The 22,023-nt window shown below is 37.7% G+C and overlaps 2 protein-coding genes across 5 annotated transcripts in view; one reads left to right on the top strand and one right to left on the bottom strand.

Annotated features, from left to right (window-relative positions):
* FIRRM (FIGNL1 interacting regulator of recombination and mitosis) overlaps positions 1-22,023 on the bottom strand; it is a 42,329-nt gene that overhangs the window by 8,779 nt on the left and 11,527 nt on the right. Inside the window, exons 1-20 of one of the 4 annotated variants that reach the window (XM_082054022.1) lie at positions 15,755-15,982; positions 15,252-15,292; positions 14,475-14,563; positions 13,143-13,247; positions 12,448-12,588; positions 11,271-11,433; positions 10,822-10,906; positions 10,120-10,258; positions 9,518-9,598; positions 8,498-8,562; positions 6,759-6,907; positions 6,152-6,260; positions 5,478-5,664; positions 4,369-4,451; positions 3,937-3,988; positions 3,508-3,601; positions 2,666-2,847; positions 1,873-1,995; positions 890-985; positions 362-475 (exon numbers count right to left, since the gene is read on the bottom strand). In XM_082054022.1, the coding sequence (XP_081910148.1) occupies positions 362-475; positions 890-985; positions 1,873-1,995; positions 2,666-2,847; positions 3,508-3,601; positions 3,937-3,988; positions 4,369-4,451; positions 5,478-5,664; positions 6,152-6,260; positions 6,759-6,907; positions 8,498-8,562; positions 9,518-9,598; positions 10,120-10,258; positions 10,822-10,906; positions 11,271-11,433; positions 12,448-12,588; positions 13,143-13,247; positions 14,475-14,563; positions 15,252-15,292; positions 15,755-15,852 (2,196 nt within the window). In that variant the 5' untranslated portion in view covers positions 15,853-15,982. Of the gene's footprint in view, positions 1-361; positions 476-889; positions 986-1,872; positions 1,996-2,665; positions 2,848-3,507; positions 3,602-3,936; positions 3,989-4,368; positions 4,452-5,477; positions 5,665-6,151; positions 6,261-6,758; positions 6,908-8,497; positions 8,563-9,517; positions 9,599-10,119; positions 10,259-10,821; positions 10,907-11,270; positions 11,434-12,447; positions 12,589-13,142; positions 13,248-14,474; positions 14,564-15,251; positions 15,293-15,754; positions 15,983-17,264; positions 17,340-22,023 lie in introns of those variants that run through there. The other 3 variants (XM_082054023.1, XM_082054024.1, XM_082054025.1) reach the window with 3 other exon arrangements.
* On the top strand, positions 16,571-17,610 carry METTL18 (methyltransferase 18, RPL3 N3(tau)-histidine; the record flags this gene model as incomplete). Its single annotated transcript, XM_082054035.1, is given in 4 exon segments — positions 16,571-17,032; positions 17,036-17,254; positions 17,258-17,579; positions 17,582-17,610. Coding segments are annotated over 4 exon segments (1,032 nt in total).

The raw sequence follows: 22,023 nt of genomic DNA, 5'->3' as shown, positions 1-22,023 counted from the left end.
AAGAATGGCTCTAAGGTCAAGGGACAGGTTTGTGAAATGTGAAAGTGCTACAGCCCTGTCTGGTGAAAAAGCGCTGTAAGGGAGGTGACATGTTCTAATCTTTCTTCTTGGAGTTAAAATGTCAGTCTTTTCTAACTGGTGAGAAGCAACACGCAAGTGAATTAACCAAACATCTTACATGCACTCAGCATGTCTCAATGAAAAACAAAACTGCCACAGACCATTAATAAGTCTCAATATGATTAATGTCATGGCACTCCTAGATGTATTTGATCAACTTGATCCTTTATATTTAAATAAATATCATCTATTTTCATCAGAATACTGAAGATTATCTAAACAAGGCCACAATTACATTTACCTGTGCTTCTTGTGGTATAAACACCTTTCCCATAGCAGACAGAAAATCCACCATCGCTAGACGAACATGATCTGGGGGGTCCAACTGGAAGAGGGCAGACTGCAGTGCAAATACCTGTGGAAAGGAAGCCCCAGAGAAGCTCCATCAAACAGATTGCTGGTGAAAACTCTTCTGGCTCATCTTTGAATCCAAGGACATTGGTCTTGGAAAACTGGACTAAAAACAAAAGGAGGTGTGCTACACCTTGAATAAAACTGGCAGCGTGAAAGAAATAAGCATGCTCTATAACATACCTGTATATCTTAATTATCTTACAGAATAATGGGATTCTCAAAAGCAACGTTAACCGAAGTGCCATACACTTGGTTTAAAGACCAGGAAAGTAATCAAAGATGAAATAAAATTAAGAACCTCCATGTGTTAAGAGAAGGCCAGACCATGAAATTACTCAATTGAGATATCAGTAAATCACAAAGAACTTGGTCTTCATTAAGTAAATTCTTCCTAAGAAGGGTTGGTTTGTTTTACCTGAGTAATCAGTTGAGCATCTAATGCTTGGATGAAAAATTCCAAAAGGTAAAGTAATAAACACAGGGTCTGCTGGAGACATGGCTCATCTGAGACCTTCAACAGATCACAAGATATGAAAAACATTGCATTTTAGCTTATGGAATAGCTACTTAAGAAAGAATTCAAAGTTAGTGTTCCAAAATTCTTAGCCTATCTTCAGACACATAACACGTCATAAGCAGCAGAAGAAAATACTAAAGTAGTCATATCAATATTTCTAGGTAGCCATATTTTACAAGACCCTTTGATTTTTATTAAGAATATTTCTTATCCTTCATCTCTTTCCTCCACTCTCTAATGTAGGCAGCTAAAGATTATCTGAACTATTTCTTTTCACTTCTCAGTTGCCAAATGTCTTCACAGAATGGCTGAGGTTGGAAGAGACCTCTGAAGGGGCACAGAGCTGGCTCTTCCTCACCCTCAAACTTCCTTTTTAAACCTGGAGTATGAACCACAACAGTCCTTTTTAATTCACTGCAACTGCAGACATGAACAGGTACACAGTTGCAAGGTAATCTCCTTACCCCCATCCTTAGCACAGGAGGAAGGTTTCTAGCTTGATGAGTTTTCATGAGCTCAGCTATGTACTGATTAAATCACCATGGGTTTTGTTCACATTCTAATGAACATTCAAAATAGGCCAAATTTGTACCTGGTATGAATCAGAATGAGGTATTTCAGACTTCTTGTTAAGCAATTCTGAATCTGACACTGAGTAACCGAGTAGCAAGGTACCAGATATGTATCATTCAGGAAAAGTCAAACTCTGCTTCCCAGAGCCTAATACATAAACCAGCTGACAGCAGATGGTCAGCACAGTTACACTGTTTGCAGAAATGGTCCAATCCAAGTAAAATGACTTTGTAGCAAATACATGATGAAACAGCACCAGCCTCTCCAAGACATCACGTCTTCACCACTGGAGCAGCAAATTCTCTTACCTGCTTAGCCTGGAGAAAAGTCCAGAACTGACCAAGTACTCCCAAGATAGATGCCTGAAGTTCTGCCTCCAGAGTGTCACCAGCAAAATTGCAGGCAGCCAGCAGGACAGAAAGGGCAGTATTCTAGTAGCAAAAAAAAGGATCAGTAAGACCAAAGAAACCTACATGTAGAATGAACCAAAACCCCAGCCTTGTAACATCTGAAATGATACAAGATGGCAAGAAGCCCAATGTGCTGCATCAGCTGTACCACACAGCTAATCCACTAGGCCGCTGGCCAATGGAGCTTCCAAAACAAGAAAAACATCCGTTACTACTGCGAGTTTCACATGGTGCTGGAGTCACTAGCTGCGCTGGCAGAAGGAAGCTGGCAGCAGGTTCTACATGTGGAAGTCTCTGGTTTCTCACACTCCTTCACCAAGGAGACCAGTGAGCATCTTTCAGATTTGATGCTGCGTAAAAACAGCCAGGACTTCAAAACTTAATTGTATGACATAGTAGAAATTCTAAAGAAAAATACATCTGCTCACCCAGACAGCAAACAGCAACTAGAATAGCTAATAAGACACATAACCTCCACTATCATCACCCTCAGAAGAGAGGCTCCTATGGTGCTGTGTACTAAAAGAAAACATTAAAATGAGAATTCTTGCTCATGCATTTGCCAATTAGGCATGGAAAAAAAGCTGTGCAAAATGCAGAAAAATAGAACTAAGGTAACAGCAACAGAATCTTTATAGTTTGGAAATCCAGAGTATATGCATTTTTATAAAGAGAACCAAGTCTCCTTTACCACAGGTCGGAGCTCTCCCAAAGTGCGCCTGCTATTCAGCCATCGCCTGCACTGCGCAAGCCCTGCCACGCAGAGCTGACAGGCCACTCGTTTCCTAAGATCAGGATTCAGGGCCTTGAGGGATATATGCTGCCACACAGCCAGGTTCTCCTCCTCTTCTGGAAAAAACTTCTGAGCAAATTCTACCTGCAAACAAAGGTTAATAGGAAATAAACAGACCAGAATATAACTTGATGATCTGTCAGAAAGCTGAGAAACCAAATTGCACTAGTAGTTTGCTTTAGAATTATTACATGAAAAAATAGTGTAAAACCTTCTGTTTAAATAAAATCCAACTTTTTATATAAAAACCTTCTAGAATGGCCCTTGTCACAGAAGGACATTAGAATGATTAATCAACTTACTGTTTCAGCTGCTTGAAGCAGCAGCCCTAGTAAGCAGAAGAGTGAGCTTTAGTGTCTTCTGAAGTGTACAGAGGCACTGACAGGAAAGGACAGCACTCTTTATATCTGATGGCACGAGAACACTCATGAGCACCAGTCACAGATGCAATGACAGGACACAGAGTTGCAGCAAATCTGGGAGATGTGCCCTTTTCATCCTTAGTCAAAAAAAGGACATCATTGCTGCCCAAGAAGACCACTCTTAGAAAGGTGTAGGTGCCTTTCTTGTTTTAAATAACTCATCTGCACAAATTAGAATCCACCGTGGCAAAGTAATATCGAGTACAGCAAGGGAGAACTCAACATCTTGTCATTTCTGAAGAGCTGAAAGAGGATATTTTGAGACAGGCCACTGATTGAAATCTCTTCTATTAAAGATGGAAGATGCTGGTGCCATACTTGCCTGATGATCTGGAGCCATCAAGAACAGCATACGCCTCAGCAGAACACCCAAGGCAGAGACCTCATAACAGTCACTGGGCCAAGACTTTATCTGAATGAGGATAAAACAGCAATGCATCTAATTAAAGGAAAAAAATTCACCACTCAGAAAGTAAATTCTATACAGAACATTCAGAGTTGCTATGTGGGATCACAGCAGTAACACTCTAAATAAAACTATGCAGGACATGTTGGAAATGCTAGGCATATTGCTTTATGTTTTCACAGTACTACACTTGCTAATTATTAACCCAATTTGAGGAATTAAAACAATCTCCATTTGGATTTGGAAAAAAATGAAATTCCTATCTTTAGTCATTTAGTAAGTCTGCTGATAGAACTAGGATTAAAGTGGTGCTGAATTGCAAACATCACTATGGTTCTTACCAAGTGGGCGATCACAACAACGTGGTGAGCGCACAGTTCAGCTGTTCCATATCTGGAATGTGAGAGACAGAACCTCGTGAGTCTATACTTCCTGCTGTTTTACAGACTAAATATTATAACACTTGTCTGAGAGATGACCACTTCCTCTAACATACTTAAATTTTATATGCACATACTTTTTATTTGAGAGAACCATTGCAAAAAAAATATTATTAAATAATAGAAAAGGTACATTCCCCTTAATTGCATGAATGTAAAAATGACTAAGCCATTTCTGCTCCTAATTTTCAAAAATATGCTCTATATCTGAAAATAATCCACTTCTGGGACAATTTTGTCTTAAAAAAAAATCTCTCTCAAGGAATTATGTACAAGAACAGAACTAACAGGATCTGTGGAAATCCTGCCTGACCTGTAATAAAAACATCTTACCGGGCAAGGAAGCACCACGCATCCATCGCTAGCAGAGATGTGATCATACTAGAACCTAGCACAGCATCCAGCAGAGCGTACTCCTGAGGAAAAAACATATATGTAAATTGCAGACCTAATATTACTTTTACCTCACTAATTAGCATCAAACCTAGTAAGATTTTCAGCTTATCCAATTTAAAATGTCTTCAGAGCTCATATTCATAATCAATATTCAGTTACCCCATTAAGCAAGCAGCTATACCTTCAGTTTTGCATCCTTTGAATGTATATGTATGTTCATTTCAATGGGCTGAAGATCCTTCACTTCTCAAAACATTTCATAATGTGCATCCCTCCTTTGCAAGGTAACTTTTATGATTTAAAAAAAACAAACAAAAAAAACCACAACAAAACAAAACAAAAAAACAAAACAAAAAAACCCACAAACAGAAAACAAAAAAACACAATGTACTGCCAATTTTCTTGGCAGCTTTACTGGCACCTTACTGAAAACCAAATAAAAACTTTTTCCTCTTTTAGGAATGTAAATTTTATCTGAAAGAGGTATGTAGCATTCAGGAAAAAACTCCTAAATTAGGGCTATAATTCTTTTGACAGCTCTTGACCTTCTATGTGTAGTAAAAAGTGAAAAGCTTTTAAAACAGAATACTCCTCTAAAGTAGCAAAATTTGCTTATTACCATTTTATGGTATGTTCTTAGCTGGAATCATAACAATACAATATACTCTGAATATTCAATGCCACTTTATTACTTCACAGAATAGACTAACAAAACCAGGTAAGTTTAATACAAATTGAATACTGTCTAAAAGAAAGCACTGAACTTCTATAAAAACTTGACCTCCCTTCCTCTCAAAGAGGACAACAATTTCCAACATCAGAGGTTCTCAAAGACTTGTATGAAGCTTTTTCTCCTTTCCCACAAGCAACATTGGCCATCTAACTGAACTCCTGTCATGTAACTGTATCACAGCTGCTTTCTACAGAACCACTTCATTACCTAAACATCTCTTCAGAGCTGGATCATTAGAAATAACCCCATTGTTTTAAATAGTACCTATGCATCACAAAAGCTGAAGAGGTGATGAGCAAAAAAACTATCTTACCAGCTGAGGAAAGTGTGATGGGAGTGTGGAAGCAATGAAGGAGCACAGGTGGACACAGACATAGTGATAGAGGGTGATGAGAACTGCTGGCTGTCCTGTACTGATCACCTCTGGCAAACAAACTGGGAGAGAAAGCTCTCCAAAACATTGCTGGAAACTCAAGAAGAGAGCTGAAAACAAAGACCTGCTGCAAGGGTAAGAGAAAAAGAAAAAAAAAAAAAAGAAGAAAAAAAAAAAGAAAGTTGGGTCACAGAGAATGCAAATCCCAAATCCTGCAAGCAACATCTGTACTAGAGAATCTTTGTCTTTTACATTCCTGACTACCTTCCTCTTTTACAAATTCAGGTGATTATTAGAGGGTTCAGGCATAAAAATGCAATATTTTAACTTGGTGAAGTATCAACAAATTATGTGCATATCTCTCTTCTTATCCTGGAAGTACTCTAAATACCATTCGTTTCCTGAAAAACATGGACATCTCTGGCTCTATATCTTTCACTCCTGAAGCACTGAACATCACACCCTGTTTTTCTCAGCATAAGGATGTAAATCCACAAGAGTCTGACAAAATTTACTATTCAGTTGCAAGGGAAGCTCCAGCAGCTGAGTCCCTCTGTTTGCCCATATAGACTGATTGCTGTGGTGAAGAATTTCAACAAAAACCTTTTTAGTACCTTTTTCCTGTGTTCCAGAGAGTCTGCACTTCTTCAGGCTGAGAGGACAGCTTGTCCATTATGGAAATCAGGATGAGACACTGGGACAGCTGCTGCTCAGGAGGGAGACCTATAGAAGGTGTATTTTTTTTTTTAATGTTATGCTAATGGCCCTGGTAAATAATGTGTGTAAAATGGCTTTTAAGCAAGTGACACAACAAAAATCTGATCATTTTCCAGTTTGAAGGCATTCTACTTTTCACAGAAAATACTTAATTTAGGCAACAATAGCTGCCTTCCCCCACCAACAGAATAGCAGAAAAATTTAATCTTATTTTGAAAGTTTGTGACAAATGTGGATTGAAATTATGCAAAACAGTACAGATTAATATTGTATCTACTGTGAGTAATTTGGAAAGGATGCCTTCAACGGGAACACAAACTATCTGTTATAAAATTCATCTGAGTTTGCATGCAACTGGCTGTATCATAGTGCTTACAAAAGAATTAGAGACAAGCAAACCAACACAGAATATTGCTTGTGGTCCAGAAAGTCAAAGTATCAACCCTGATCCCTTACAGATGCTTACATAGTACTATAGCAGTGGTGACTACATTTTAAACTCACCTAACTTGTCATTTAACACTTGCTCCATAAAAGGGCGAAAGTGGAGAAGCTGGTTGATGAGAGGGTCCAGTGCCACAAGAAAAACCCGGGATATTTCATCTCTATGAACTTCCAAGATCTCTGGAGCATAGAGACTGGGAGGAAATTTGCTGGGGAGGGACAAAAAAAAAAGTTTAATAGTCTCAGCAAACTCACTATTTCCTTGTTACTGTGAAATAAAAACCAGAAAAGCCTCCCCATTTTAGAATATCTGTTATAGCCTGAGAGTTACAGCTCTGCATTCAACCTTTAAACCAAGCATCACAATCCAATGTTTTACTAAGCACTGAAAGAAAACATTACAAGTTCACAGAAAAAGCATATAAAATACATAACATATATAAGAAGAAATATACTGAATCACAAAAAATGTCAAGCAATGAAAAGCCAAGAAAATACCTTTATACACAATTCAACAGTCCTAAGTGTGACTGCGCTACATTAACACATGACACTAATAAAAAAGTACAATTTCTTCGAAGAGAAAAAAAACCCTGCGCAATAAAATAAAAAAAAAAAAAGAGTGATAGGAGAATAAAGCAAAAGAAATTATGAAATGAAAACCTTCTACTCTTGCAGCTTATAAAGCGATTGTAAAAATGCTACCTTCCTACACAAAAATCCTGCTCAGTCTTGCTGAGTGCATAAAAGTTTACAATCTTCCACTTGAGAAATACCTAAAAGGTAAGTAAATTTAGAAGAGGAAACTCGTAAAAAAATAACCACCCGATCTTGCAGCGAAACACGCAGTGAACTCATGCGTGCATTTTGCCACAGAACCTGGTTTCAATTCCAAAAGAACGACTGAAATGAGCCCTCTATTTTAGAGTCCACTGTCCTCTATTCTTACTCGTTACTGCAGCAAATAGAACAGAACTTTTGAAAGAAAAGTGATAAGCCGCTTGCAGATTGTTATGCTTTATGAGCATAACATTGAGAAAGCTTATGCTTTGTCCTTTTGTGACACTTCACAAGATTATAAACGCAACAGTAAAACTATGAAAAATTTCACAATAATCTGTTTCTAATCGTCTCTCCCTTCAGGACAAATGCTTCCATACTTTGTCTTAAAGTAGAAACAATCTGTCAAATGTTGCTGCTGATACCTGCATTTAGTCTTGGTTTTCCTTCACTAGATTTTAAGGCAGGGGAAAAAAAAACACACAAAAAAGAGTGTGTGGCTGTTTAGTTACACATGAAATAGAAGGGAATTAGGATTACTGGAGTGTTATGGGACTAATATCACACTACCATTTGTTCCCAAGTGTTTTAACTCTGCCCAACTGCTTCATTGCAAGCCGATCAAAGGGCAAATCCTACCTTCAGGAATTTTGATTTTAGGAACAAGAATTTTCAAATGAACTTGCATAAACAGAACCAGTGTCCAAGCCAAATAATCTGCATGTTATAAACATAATTTATTAAGAAATGTTTACATAAGTAATTGCAACAGTATTAGTGGTTTGTCAATACTGGGCAGTCACAGCACTGATCAAGAATGGACTAAGGTAACAGGTACCATAAAAAAATACCCAACTTATTAAAAAAATATTTTAGATTTCCATGCATGAAAAAAAGAAAGCAACAGTTCTGGAACAAGAACTGTATTGTTACACGTCAAAATACTTACAACTTTAAGAATGCAATATGGAGATGTTACTAAGATACTATCAATAATCAATTATTTCTACTTCACTTACCTGTATATTTGAAGAAAGAGCTGATGTAACTGAGAACATGAATCAGAGAAGAAAGAAAGAAATTCCTGCAAAAGCCATTAATTTTGAATGGTTCTTTTAATGTAAAATATAAGATTAAATGCACTTACTTTCTGTTCTGCTACATTGGTGTGTAAAGCACTACAGTGCAAAAACAGCTTCAGTTCTAACAATCCACAGCACAATGCAAGTGCAAAACAAACAATAAACAAAGTATTCTTAAGATCAATTACACTATATAGTAGGTAAACAATTAAGTTTGTAAGTTTATTTTTTTAAATTGGTAAATACAGTTGTAATAGCCATAGAGAGCTGCAAAAAATCTGAAGCGCTCTCATACATGCTGCTATAAGGTTGTTTTATCCTGCCACAACGCTATTCATTTCGAGACAAAAAAAAAATCACCCCCTGCTTTTAACCCATGGGGCAGAACATATGCAGAAAGCACTGTCACTGATTTTCCTAGAGAGCAAAGTTTTTCACATACATTCTTAAAAGGGGTAGATTTACAGCACATCTTCTGAGAAAAATAAAGTGCAGCAAAGTAAAAGGGCCAGGGAAAGAGCAGGAGTTAGTGTCAGAGCCAACACCACCACATGGAAATTTCTTCTAATGCCACATGGTTTTCAATTCTTGAAACAAGCAAGAATTCTGAAAACCTGGCAACAGGTTTCATATGCTTAATTCTTCCAGATGAAGTTGCTATTGCATTGACTCAAGGCTGCCTGTAAGTACTAGACATCTCCCAGTAACTCCTCAGTGACATGGCTTCTGACAGCTTATTACTCTTGTTTTTCTGTTAAATCACAGCAGTAATCCTGCTTAGGCTTGTGAGTGTATTCAGGTGGATGTACTACCCACAGGTCATGCGTGAATGTTAATTATACCATCCATGTGCTATTGTCATAAATTGTCAAAATATTATGCAGTACAAAATTATTCTGTTTTCAGACCAGAGGCTTAAATGTAGTAGTGACATAGAATCAAAGTATTAAAACCTACCTTGGTGTAGTGTACAAGGGAATTAGCAAAGAACCTGCACAGTTTGACTGTCTTCTGGAACAGCCTGAGGTCAGTGCCATCCTGTTCAAAAAAGCAGGTCTAAAACTTAATACACAGAGTAATACAATACAAAAGAAAGTTAAATTGCTAACAATGTTCAAAACTGATTTCAAACTTGATGCTCTACAGACTCTGCAGATATGGGGAAAAACTTTAGAAATCTTCAGTATGCCTCAACATTTTTATAGCAATATTCAGAATTGAAATATTATCTTTTGATTGACTTGGGGATATCATCAGTTTAGGAAATAAAAAACATTCCCATAGAGTATAGTGGAAACTTATTTACAGCTCCCCACTAAAACATCCCAAATCTAAACAACGTTATGGGCCTCATTTTCATGTGATTTCAAAAGAGCAAGGTATTCTGCCTACATAAAGTAAAAACAACCAAATCAAACCGACAAATAAAAACAAAAACAAACAAAACCCAAACAAACAAAAAAGCCCCAAACCACAACAACCCAAACCACTCCAAGTAATATCACAAAAAGAATTTATCCTTCAAGTTCAATGGCAGCTCTGGGAGCATTTTAATTCACCTGTATCTCCGACATCTTCATTTGCTCAGCCAGTTGCAAACAGGAGTGAAAGGAAAGGAGAGTGTCCTTGCAGAGGCCACCAAGGATGTCACTGTGTTTCAGATGACACTGCAGCAGAGAATGATGCTTCAGGCTTTGCCTAAAAGATAGTAATATAATCAGATATTTAACTGTCAGAAACGATCATGCAATGCATTAGTACAAATCCAAATAACTAATTCTCCTATTTAGGTTTTTATACAACACTAACTGGTGCAACACCCGTGTATCCCGAAACCAGAAACTTACAGGCAACAACCCTCTTCATAGCCCTGACTGAAACAGAGAGGAGAGGCAGGATGGAAGTGCAACCCAGCACAACTCAAGCCAAAAACACCTACAAAACTGCAGGTCAGGCCTCCTGAGATTATTTATTCAGACAATGGTGTTGCAAATTTTCTTCTGCTCTGTAATATAAAAAGTCAAGCTTTTATTGCTCTTCACACACAATTCCTAACTACCTTCACTGACAGTACCTTTAATTCTACTTACTAGCTAAATTTCTAAATTAATTTTCTAAAGTTACTTACTAGCTAAATAGCTAAATTGAGTTATCATTTCAATTTTATTTGAAACTCTGAACATACAGCTACTGAAACGCTGGTTATTTAAAATTATAGTATGTTTACATTACAATAAAATCCAAGGAGTTCAATGACATACTTGATTATGAACTTCCACGTATTGGCATGAAGAGCATGGTCCATATTGGAAATGACAGAGCATATCTCCAGCACCGTGTGGATTACTAAGGAGGAAATAGTAACAGCAACAACTGAGTTAAATCAGATTCCTGACTTCACAGGTATGGTCCTCTCCTAGGTAAACAGCAGCAATCACAAAGACTAGAGAACACCACTGCATTGACACTGAATCAGGAAAATGGTTCAGTGCTGCCCCTTTCCTGCAAACCTACACGATGTGCCCACCCCACAGATAAAGTTTCAGGAGAAAAACCAGAAATATTTCAAGCTGCAAAGTGCTGCCTTCTGAAAGGCTTGTCAGTACAGCAGCAACTGTGCATGCTCAAAACCCAGTTTTAAAAATTCAGGTATGGTCTATAGAAAAAAAGGACTGAGGAAGACTAAAAAAAATGTTAGATCCATATATACCTGACACCATATCTGCGATGTTATCTTCAGTAGAAGCAGAGCCTATGGAAATCATATCAAGTAGTTCCATCAACTGCTTCTGAAGGGAGTAAGTTTCCTTGAACATGGCCTGTAGGAGGTCAGAAATCAAGTGCAGATGCCCGCAGTACACTGATTCACTGTCCTGTAGGAAATGGGGAAGAAAAGGTATTAAAAAAAGCCATTCAGGAATCACAGCCTGATTTTTCTCATGCTGAAAACACTGAGAGCTTTGTAATACATTTGACTACAAAAAAAGCACAAGGCATAGATGTACCTACTTTAACTCAATACACAGACAGATCTGCAGCTTCTGCTACCAATCTGTTTGCTAAATATAAAACGCTATTCACCTGCAGCCTCATCAACTAACAGAGTCTGCCTGGCTCTAGCAACTTTCTTGGGCTTTGGATTAGGTTTTGATGCATGAACTTAAGATCATATTTCTGAACAAAACACTAAAAGGTTAGCAAAGGAAGTAGCATTCCAAGTTTTTCTAATACTTTAAAATCAGAATTCTTAAATAAACATATGGCACCTGAGTTCAAGCCCTGACATGAAGAACTGCTCTAAATGTTCCCATAAGAAAGAAAAATTGAAAAGTGAAATACAGGCTGACCAAAAGCTATTGTGTCCTTACAATAACCTGGTTTTATTTTCACTGCTGTAGGGGGAATTCGTGTTGCATAAGAAAATGAAGATTTGAAACTGGTATATGCCGCTCATCATAACCAACATAAAGATCCTAATTGCAACTTTCAATCCACTGTGGAACTCGCAGAGAAAAAAGGTAAGTAGCACCATTTTGGTGACCATTTGTAGCTCTCAAAATACTGCAGCAATCAAAACTGTGCAGATGCCACAGCGAGCCTGTATTCATAAGGAAAATGTCCAGCTGACATTGATGCAAAATATGGAAACAGCACAATCTGTGCCTCTCACTACCAGGTCAGATTTGCAGGGCAGACAGCTGAAAAATCATCTTCATACTTGTGCACTAAGTACCTTCTGTAAGCTATTTAACAACTACATTTAAATTTTAAAAAAAAAAAAAAAAATCAGACAACAATATTGTTTCAAAACAGGATCTTCTTACAAAGCAACTGTTTCTTTAAAGTCAACCAGTATAAGACTTTTTCTCCTTCTAACACAGACCTACCTTGCAGTGTGTAAATGTGTTCTTTATGACATACAGAACTGAGGACGGAAGGGTGCGGATACTCTCCAGAGGCACACACTCCTGCAGCGTGCAGATGTATCGTACACAACCCGTCAGAGTTTCCAACAGTTGCACCATAGTCTTAAAGCAAGAATAGACAACAACAATCAATATTTTTCACTCGTGAAATAATTTCAAAAGCATCTTTTCTTAGCTGAATTGCATCTAGATTGCTATGGCATTTAAAGTTCACTGCTATTTACATAAATAAGTAGGTCTTTTAAAGACGAATGAAGCTCCATCAAATAATAAAGCAATTCCAGATCTCTTCCCTGATGTTGTATACTTTTGTTAGTTTCGTATTTCTTTTGACTACTGTTCTCAATTTACAAAAATTTTAAAATTAAGTGACTGTATAAACAGATGCCAGATTCATTCTTTAAATATAGAGAATCACACTCCATTTGCATTAGAGAATGAGATATTTTTAAATTTCTGATTAGCATCACACACTAAATGTAACCAAATCACTCACAAAATTTTAATTGAACTTCTACTCCAAAGGAAGATCAAATTACATTTTAACCAGCTGGTTAATAGCTGGCAAAAATATTCAAAAACACCTCTTAATTATTTAGGTAAAAATCAAAGAATAACGTAAACATTCCTTTGACAGTTTATGTCATGGGACTTGCCTGTAGAAGATTCCTTACAGTACTGCATAACTCTGTATTCTGGCTGGTTAATCCTTTGGCCTCACTGGATAATTCATACATCAAGTTATCAAAAAACTGTAGAGTCTGTCAGAACAAAACAAAATCTAAGCATTTTATTTATAAATGTACACGTGCAAATAGTAACACATTCTATATCTGCTTGCCTCCTTGGCATAGAGTCATGAACTACCAAGATAACTCAGAGGAGAAAGTAACGCTTTCTAGCGTTTGAATCATGAAGCATGATCTACCAAGAAGCAAAAAACACCTTATGGTTTTTCCAAATTATAGACAGGAGCTCTATGAGGTGTTACTTTTCATAAAATCTGTTAGCCTAACAAACTTCCTAGCTAATTCACTTGAAATATGTCATTTTACCAAAGATGTTTTACTTAGTTAAAACCACACCATTTTAAAAGTATTTGCAATTTGTCTCAGAATTTTTTTTTTTTTTTTGGTTGAGAATGATCATTAACATTTTTAATACAAAAAGAAATAAGTCTATGACCTACAAACAACAACAATTTCCACTTTGGTCGAGGTCCCTGGATATTTTATGAGTGTTACTGCTGAGACTGCAAAGACAGCAAGTGGCTCCCAGGCACGTGCAGGATACCACATAAACTGGTAGCTAGAGTAATCCTCATTCAGTGTATGCAAGTTATGAGCCATTTTTTCTTGTAATCTCTAAATCTGGTAGAGTACATAAAATAAGAGAAATGGAAATCAAGTGTCCATTTTCAGTGACTTATTAAAATATACAAGCTGAGGCCTGAAACTTAAATTGGTCATTTGGCACTGCTTTCTTTTAGTTAAAACACAAGCAATGAAGAATTTTAATACAACTACAGCACAAAATTCTCCATCATTTAATCAAAAACCACCATATGGTCTGAAAGTTTATTCACTGTACTATTCACAAATATCAGGGTGTTTATTCATGATACATGAGTGTTGGGTTCTTCAGTTTATTTGTCCTGAGAGGGTCCCTCACATAAAAATTCTTGGTCATTTTATAAAAAGCCCAATCTTCTCAAAAAGAAATAAAAAACAATTCTACTACTGAACATAGAAAGCCAAACATCATATGTTTGATCTTCTCCCCATTGTCAAGAATGGAAACAATCACAGAAACAATCCAACATCGTTAAATTAACAAAATCGTTAAACTTTTAAAAGGTAAAATTTTAATTTCAAGTGTCATCCAAAGCAATAATTTTATTATAAGACCTCAAAAAAAATCACTGCATTCTAAGCAGTTTTTAGGACTGAACTCACTGAAAATTCCACATTTAATTTAAGCTGTCATACCTTAGGTAATACTTTTGAGAAAAAAGTTTCTTCCAAATCTGCAATGCTGATATGGGGCAAAAACATTTCAGTCAGGATCCTCAAAACACCTGCAAAGCAAAACATTAGAGAAAAACAAGATGTGATTATCAAAAAGATGCAGTGACCTACCAGGTGAGACAAGCAACTACATCAAGCAGAAACCGATCAGGTATTTGATTCTGAGAGAGGCAACATAACATTTGCCACATGTGCATTATCTGAAAAATCAAGTAACAGTAACAGCTCCAACATGCATAAACCCATTAGTAATAGTATCACACCTGCCTACACTTAGCTGAAGGCTGAGCACAATTATTTGCTTATGGAATTAGAATTTTCCAAACTGAAAATAATTGCACATTTAATGTGCTGGTTGGCACTAATTTGCAACTTAACAGTGAAGGTTAGCAAGACTCCTCAATAGTTACATATCAGCCTCGTTTTCTTATCACTATCAGTTATTGCAAGAGTTTTGTAAGTAATGGCCAATAAGACAATAAAATACAAGACTAAAAGCACCCTTCTTTCAAGTATCTAAAAATCAGAAGTAGAAGGAAGGAAAAAGCAGCCTTACATGCAAAGCTTCCTTATGAGCTTTTATAGACCTTATTCAGTATGCTGTTAGTGCAACATGCAAGATTCAGCAGAATTCCTGAACTCTGAAAGTCACTCATTAGAGCATTAGTGTACAATTGATAACACCATTGCAATACAATTGTCCATAGGAAGAAGAGGCACTTCTTGATCACTACTTACGAATATGCTCACTCCAGTCTTCTGACTCTTGATACATAGAGTAAAAATGTTAAAGAAACTCAAACTCGTTCTGCCCTAAAGGTTATCTTTAAAGCACCTGTAAAAGTCACAGTGATTTCTCTCACGTTGCCCTGCACGGGCAGATACACCTGAGTACCCACACCATCAGCACAGGCATTTCTGCAGTGCCTTGGGCGAGTAAGTCTTGGGGTCTTCTGGGAGACTAGGGGTGCTATCTACAGTGCTAAATGAACCACACGCTATTTTCTACTGTGAATCTTTTATTTCAGTGAAGGGTTATACTTGTTTTTAGTGAAAATACCTGGCAACCAGCTTTTCTGCCCTGTGTCAGCTCCCTAAAGACGCTACATCACTTTCCCTCCCGCAGATTTATTTGCTTGAACCGTGCAATGCTGAAGCCAGAATAACCCAGCACCCCCCAAACCATCTCGGGGTGGCTCCCCGCAGCCGAACTGCCCCCCCTCCGCCGCGGGAAGGATATGAGGAGCCGGGGCAGGACAACGGGCAGCTCCCGACGGCAGAGATCCCAGTCCCAGCCTCCCAGCTCCTGCAGGAGCAGCTCAGGGTCTGTCTGGGACATGGCGCCAACGTCGCTCACCTCAGAGACGGGCAACGGCGGGAAGATTTACCTCCGCTATCCCAGCAACCTCCGCTATCCCAGCAACCTCCGCGCGGGCGCGCATGCGCTTTACGAAGCGGAAGGGACGATCGCTGCATGTGGAAGAGGTGGAGAGCCATCGCGGCCGGGGAGCAGCACGGGCACGGGAGGGGGAACGGGGGCAAACCGGGGCTGGGTCCTCGTCCCCTTGTTTGGCCTGCATGCTTCAGTGGGGGTGCAGAGAAGGGAAGCTGGGCCTTAACAGCGTCTCTGCGCCTTGGTTTTGCGTCACTTGAAACGTGAGTTTTACCGGAATAAGCAGCTTCCCTAATTTACCTCAGTGTACCTACGGTATGTGAGAGATGTAGGCACTTGTAGCACTCCTTTCAGAAAATTAAATGTTTAGAGGATTTTTAAAAATAAAAATCCGGATGCTACAATTAGATTGTTTGCACTAATATTCGGCAGTTTAGTGATACATAAAACTGTTTATTTCTAGAAGTAATTTACCTGATTCACTGGCAACATCTGATATTCTAACCTGTAAAGCGCTCTTCCCCATAGCTATAACTACCTAAAAAGAGCCTCTAGAAAAAAAGTTGAAGAAAAAAAATACTTTGTATCAGTATCACTCTTGGATGAGTGTTTCTGGCTGTAGTAAATTAAGTTGTTTTTTTTTTTTTAACTGTTATTTCCAAAAATGGATTTCCGATTTAATTTTGTTATTGATGGAAATAAAAACAATGAACCTGACACTCAGGATAAGATGGACTTAAAGTTGTGCTCACCAAAACACAAGCAGGAATCCACAAAAAAGAGCAAGAAGGCTGCTGAGACTGTAGCAGATTCCAGCCCAAGGCTGGGTACTGATAAGCACCAAGATGAGAGACCAAAGTTCTGCTTTAAAGCTGCCAAGGAGCACAAGATTCCTGAAGATCTTGACAATGTATTGGAACATAAAGTCATGAAAACAGCGTCAGACCTGTATTACACAAGTACAGCTGCAGTGGAAATGAGGTGTTTGGATGGTGCCAATGAAGAAGGCATCATCTCTAAAAGTGTTTCTTCTCACTCTGATCTCATCCCTGGAGTCTACGAGGGACGACTGAAAATCTGGGAATGCACCTTTGATCTCATCAATTACTTCTCTGAGGCCAAAATATAGTTTACCAATAAGGCTGTATTGGATCTTGGCTGTGGGGCTGGACTGCTGGGAATAGTTGCCTTAAAGGGTAAAGCTGAAAAAGTCCATTTTCAGGACTACAACAGCACAGTGATTGATGAAATAACCTTGCCCAATGCAGTGGCTAACTGTATAAATGCACACAGTGGAGTCAACAGAAAAACCAGCAAACCTCCTTCAAAGAGGCCCAAAAAAGCAGAATGACTCTTACCTGCTGCACTCAACAAATGCAGGTTTTTTCTTGGGAAGTGGTCTGAAGTCAGCAAGCTTCTGTTAAGCAGCACACCTGTTTCAAAGTATGATATAATCATCACATCTGAGACTATCTATAATCCCAACTACTACAGTGCTTTGCATGATACACTGGCTCAGCTCTTGGATAAAAATGGCCGTATGTATTTGGCAGGCAAAGTACTTTATTTTGGGGTTGGTGGTGGCATCTACATCTTTGAGAAATTCATTGAAGAGAGAAATGTGTTTAGGAGCAGCATAGTTAAAATAATTGATAAAGGACTGCAGCGATGTATTATGAAATGGCCTTTAAAGATTCCAGTTAAAATTCAACCACTGGTCCTTCAAAAAATGTCTTAAAGACAAAATGTTTTAGTTATTATAGCTCTTTGCTTTTTCCCCTCTGTTATTATTCTGGTTTGACCAATTAAGGATGCTCATTATTGAAATGTTTGACAAATTCTGATATTTGACTAGAAGTTAAGGACTCTCTGGTTTGGCATTAAAAAAAATTAGTTCTGCCTAAACTACCTTCTGTTTATGCCAATTAATTGCCATTTATATGTATTTTAAAATGAAGCAAGTCACTCTCTCCTCTCCTACTCATTCTTGTGCAGGGCCAGAACTGTACAGCACAGGAGTGGCTGCTGAGCAGGGCCCAAATCAGATCATTTAGCATCCTAATAACCTGCGGAAAGTGTTTCCCAATTCAGATGTGGTTTAACTGCAGCACCAGATTTCAGAATCAGCTGTGTACCTGGGTGCTCTGCTGCTTCACCACCAGAGGGGGGTGTGACAGTATTTATCACTTCTGTGCGGTTCTGCTAGCAAGCTCACAAATCTTTGTAGTGGTTCCATCTGTAATGCACACCTCACTTCTATCCAAACCTTTGAAAAAGCATACCAGAGGATATTTACTAGTGTGGGCTGTAAATTTTCATATTCAGATTTTGACATATTACTCTAAGAAAATTTCAGCAAGTAATTGGGAATAGCAATTTCTGATTTAGAAGCTGAGTTGAAAGAAGATTGTACACAAGAGAAGTTTGCTAAAACAACGAACCAATAAACCTACAAATGCAATCTAAGAAACTGGAGGATGACAGAACTGAGCTTCACGTGACAAGTGGGAAAGGAGATAAACTGTACTCTTACAGCAGACTGCTGACTAGATTGCTGTACTTTTTTTTTTCCAGAAATTAACTGCCCATACACTGACCCATTTTCAAAACTTGCTGGGGGCTAGTACTGAACACTCACACCTCTTCAGTCTTTTCAGCAGTTTGGCAGGGCAGCAAGTGTTCAGAAAAGCCTGTGTACAAGTCACTCCTGTCTCCTAGGCTGAAGATAGTGACGTTGCTGAAGAAATTTATCTTAAACATGCAAGCAAACCAAAGAACTACAAAACCTGGCTGCTTGAAAGACAACCAATGATAGGACAAGGGGTAATGGGTACAAACTGGAACACAAAAGGTTCCACTTAAATTTGAGAAGAAACTTCTCAGTGAGGGTGACAGAACACTGGAACAGGCTGCCCAGGGAGGTTGTGGAGTCTCCTACTATGGAGGCATTCAAGACCTGCCTGGACGCCTTCCTGTGTAACCTCATCTAGGTGATCCTGTCCAACAGGGGATGGTACTACATGATCTTTCGAGGTCCCTTCCAATCTCTAACATTCTGTGATATAGCTGCTGTGAAAATCTTTTAAAGTGGGTTGTGGGATGAACGAATTTACACAAAACTGTAGCAGTACTAAAGAAATACAAACTAGGATGTTAAAGTATCTTTGCATATTTCTTCATCTGAACTGCATTTTCTGTTCAGATGGAGAAAATTGTATTTTCTGTTCAGAAACACTTTAATATATCTGAATTTAATTTCTTCATCTGTCAGTCTTACGTCACATAGAAACAGAGTACAGTATGGAATAATTGTACCTCTTTGTTTTTGTAAAATGATGTCATTTATATTGCAAAAATTCAGCATCTCAAAGGGCAAAACTATTTTTGAACTGTGATAATTTGAAAGAACAATCTTGAATTTTTATTAAGATATTGGAATGCTACAGTTGTTAATAACCTGAACAAGGCTTTAGTGAATCTCTTCAAAACAATTACGTTTAATGCAAGAGCTGGCAAATTTAAAATGCAGCACTACATGCCCATCTACACCATTTAAAAATATACACAATTTATCTTTTCATTAAGACTGTACGGATATTTTCTCCAAGTAATTTGTATGAACTGATTTCACAGGGCTATACCTCAAACCCCAAAAGAACTGGAGAAAACCTAGATATATACAAGAAGTCAGTTTAACCTCTTTATCACTTAGAAGGATGACACACAGCAGAGTAACATTTTTCATGTGGGATCTAATTTTTAATTCAAGATCGTATTTGAAACCCAGAAAAACCTTCAATAGGCACTAATTTGACATGACATCCAGCTAATATAGCAGTTGGAGATTTAGCCATTTCTTGTACAGCTTAATACGTGCTCTGACAGAAACAGAACAAGCGATACCACTGCGGAAACAGCAAGTCTTCATTATAAATTAAACACATCAATACTGAAATGGCTATTGTATATTTGACCAAACTGAGGGTTGAAAACTAATATGTTTACAAAGTAGTGGGCAGAAAGGCTTCTACCAACAGCTTCTCCTGTTCCCTTTCTCCTTAGGCATGTTGTCCGTACTATAAATCCAGGGAATGCATAGCTCATCTTTCTCAAACACTTACAAGTCTATTGTGTTATAAGTAAATAGAAAATATTTTTTAAAAAATCTACACACTGAATTCCCAGCATTCCCCTAACCTAGAACTAATTCATTCCGTACTTCACAAAGATCATTAATTCATTTCAGAATTTTAAGATATGTGAAGTAATTAGGTTAAAAAGTGTGTTATTGACCATTTGAAAACTATTTGTCTTTTAGACAAACTCATGACTCTATGGCATAATACCATTTTTATGCCATTACTGTACATCTTCATACTAGCCAGTGTTTTTTCTTGAGACTTTCCTTTTTTGTCCTCCTTTTTATCTTCTTATATATTCTTCTCAATTTTCTTTCATTTTCATCTAGTCTTAATTTCAATCATAATGATGTCAAAATGGTTTGGAAATTATGTAAATACAGTAACACTGATGCAATAATGTTGGTCATAAAACAAAAAACTCTAACTTTCCCAAATCACACTAACCTTCTACCTGCAACCCAGTCTTCAAGCTGAGCAGTGATTCAGACACTAACACTTAAAACATGTTTAAATTCACCCTTATTCAGGACAACACAACATTAGTGTTTAATTATACACTAGTAGTTAAAAACTTTCCTAAATTTAAATCATATTCTGCTTGATTTCAGCAATAACCTCATGTCTGTGAACTACAGTGAGAAGACCATTGGTGACAGACCGGAGATCTCTGCTGGGTTATGGTACCATGATAACAAGGGGACATGGAGATGAGTCAAAAGCCTTGAAACAGAAAATCAATCATATTTGAAAAGGTGTTAATGTTTTTGTCTTCAGAGTAGACAAGGACAGAGATGATTTGACCATGTTAGTTAACCATGATTATGCCACATTTAAAACTGTGCTGACTCAAATATGTGTTTTGATGCCTTTGTTGCTATGGAAAAGCTCACAAATTATTGATAAACACAGTGAGAAACAAGAGCAAATTACTCCTTGCCCACATCTGTATCAGCCCTGTGTGCTGTAAGGAAGATTGCAAGTTACACTTTGTGAAAACTATCACATCCCATATTGCAGTGTGTTTTCTGCAGATAGAAGGAATTTGGTGTGAATCTGTAAGATTGTGTCTCTGCAGACGCTCTGCTGTACGCCCTCTTCTCAGAACCACAATCCTGCTCTATGCCCATAAATGAGAAACCACCATGTGGGATTATTTTGATTTACAGCTCTGTAGCAGGGAGAGGAATCCATTCTGTTACTCAGCCAACTATTGCACAACACCAGCAGGCAAAATGTTCCTTTAAGAGCAAAACACATAATCCCACTGGTGTCAACATGTAAGACTGAAGAATGTTGCAGTAAAACCTCTCTTTGTTTTCTGGACTCCTGAATTATTGACATGCAATTAAATTTTTTCATTCTTCTAAATCCGTTTCGTGCTATCAATAATAGTAATGTAATGTGACTGATGAGATAGCACCTAAAATATTTTCCATTATGAAAAATGTTTTAAACACATGCCATAAACATCACTGCTAAATATTAAGGACTGAATATTATCTCATTCCAGTAAAGTAGAGATGTCGTGAATAGTTCACAGTTTAACATATGTTCTCGTTTGGTTGCACATACAATGCAATTAAAACATGAGATATCCTTAAAGATGACCAAATTATTTGCTTAATGACTGATTTGTTGGTTTTGTGTTTTGTTTGGTGTTTGTTTGATTGTGGATTTGCAGGAGTAATGCAGCAGTGATTCAGCCTTGATGGAACTGTTTAAGGTGTGTACCTGACTGATCAGATGCAAAAGAACATTAATTGAATTTTAACACCATCAGCTGACAGGGACTTGCTTAACTCTTTGTCACCTTATGTTTCTTTCCTATTATCTGTGTCAAAAGATAGTGCATCACTTTCACCTGTCGTGTTCAACAGGTTTAGCTACAAAAGTCTGCTGACCATTCATAAAAAAGTTTCTTCAACTGAAGTATCATTCCTCACTCAACCTGTTGTCATAATTAAGACTTTTCATG

Source organism: Streptopelia decaocto, assembly GCF_964273445.1.
Source record: "Streptopelia decaocto genome assembly, chromosome: 5".
NCBI classification, from domain to species: Eukaryota; Metazoa; Chordata; class Aves; order Columbiformes; family Columbidae; genus Streptopelia; species Streptopelia decaocto.
Note: the sequence above shows the minus strand (reverse complement) of the source record. Positions and strands in the feature narration are given on the sequence as shown.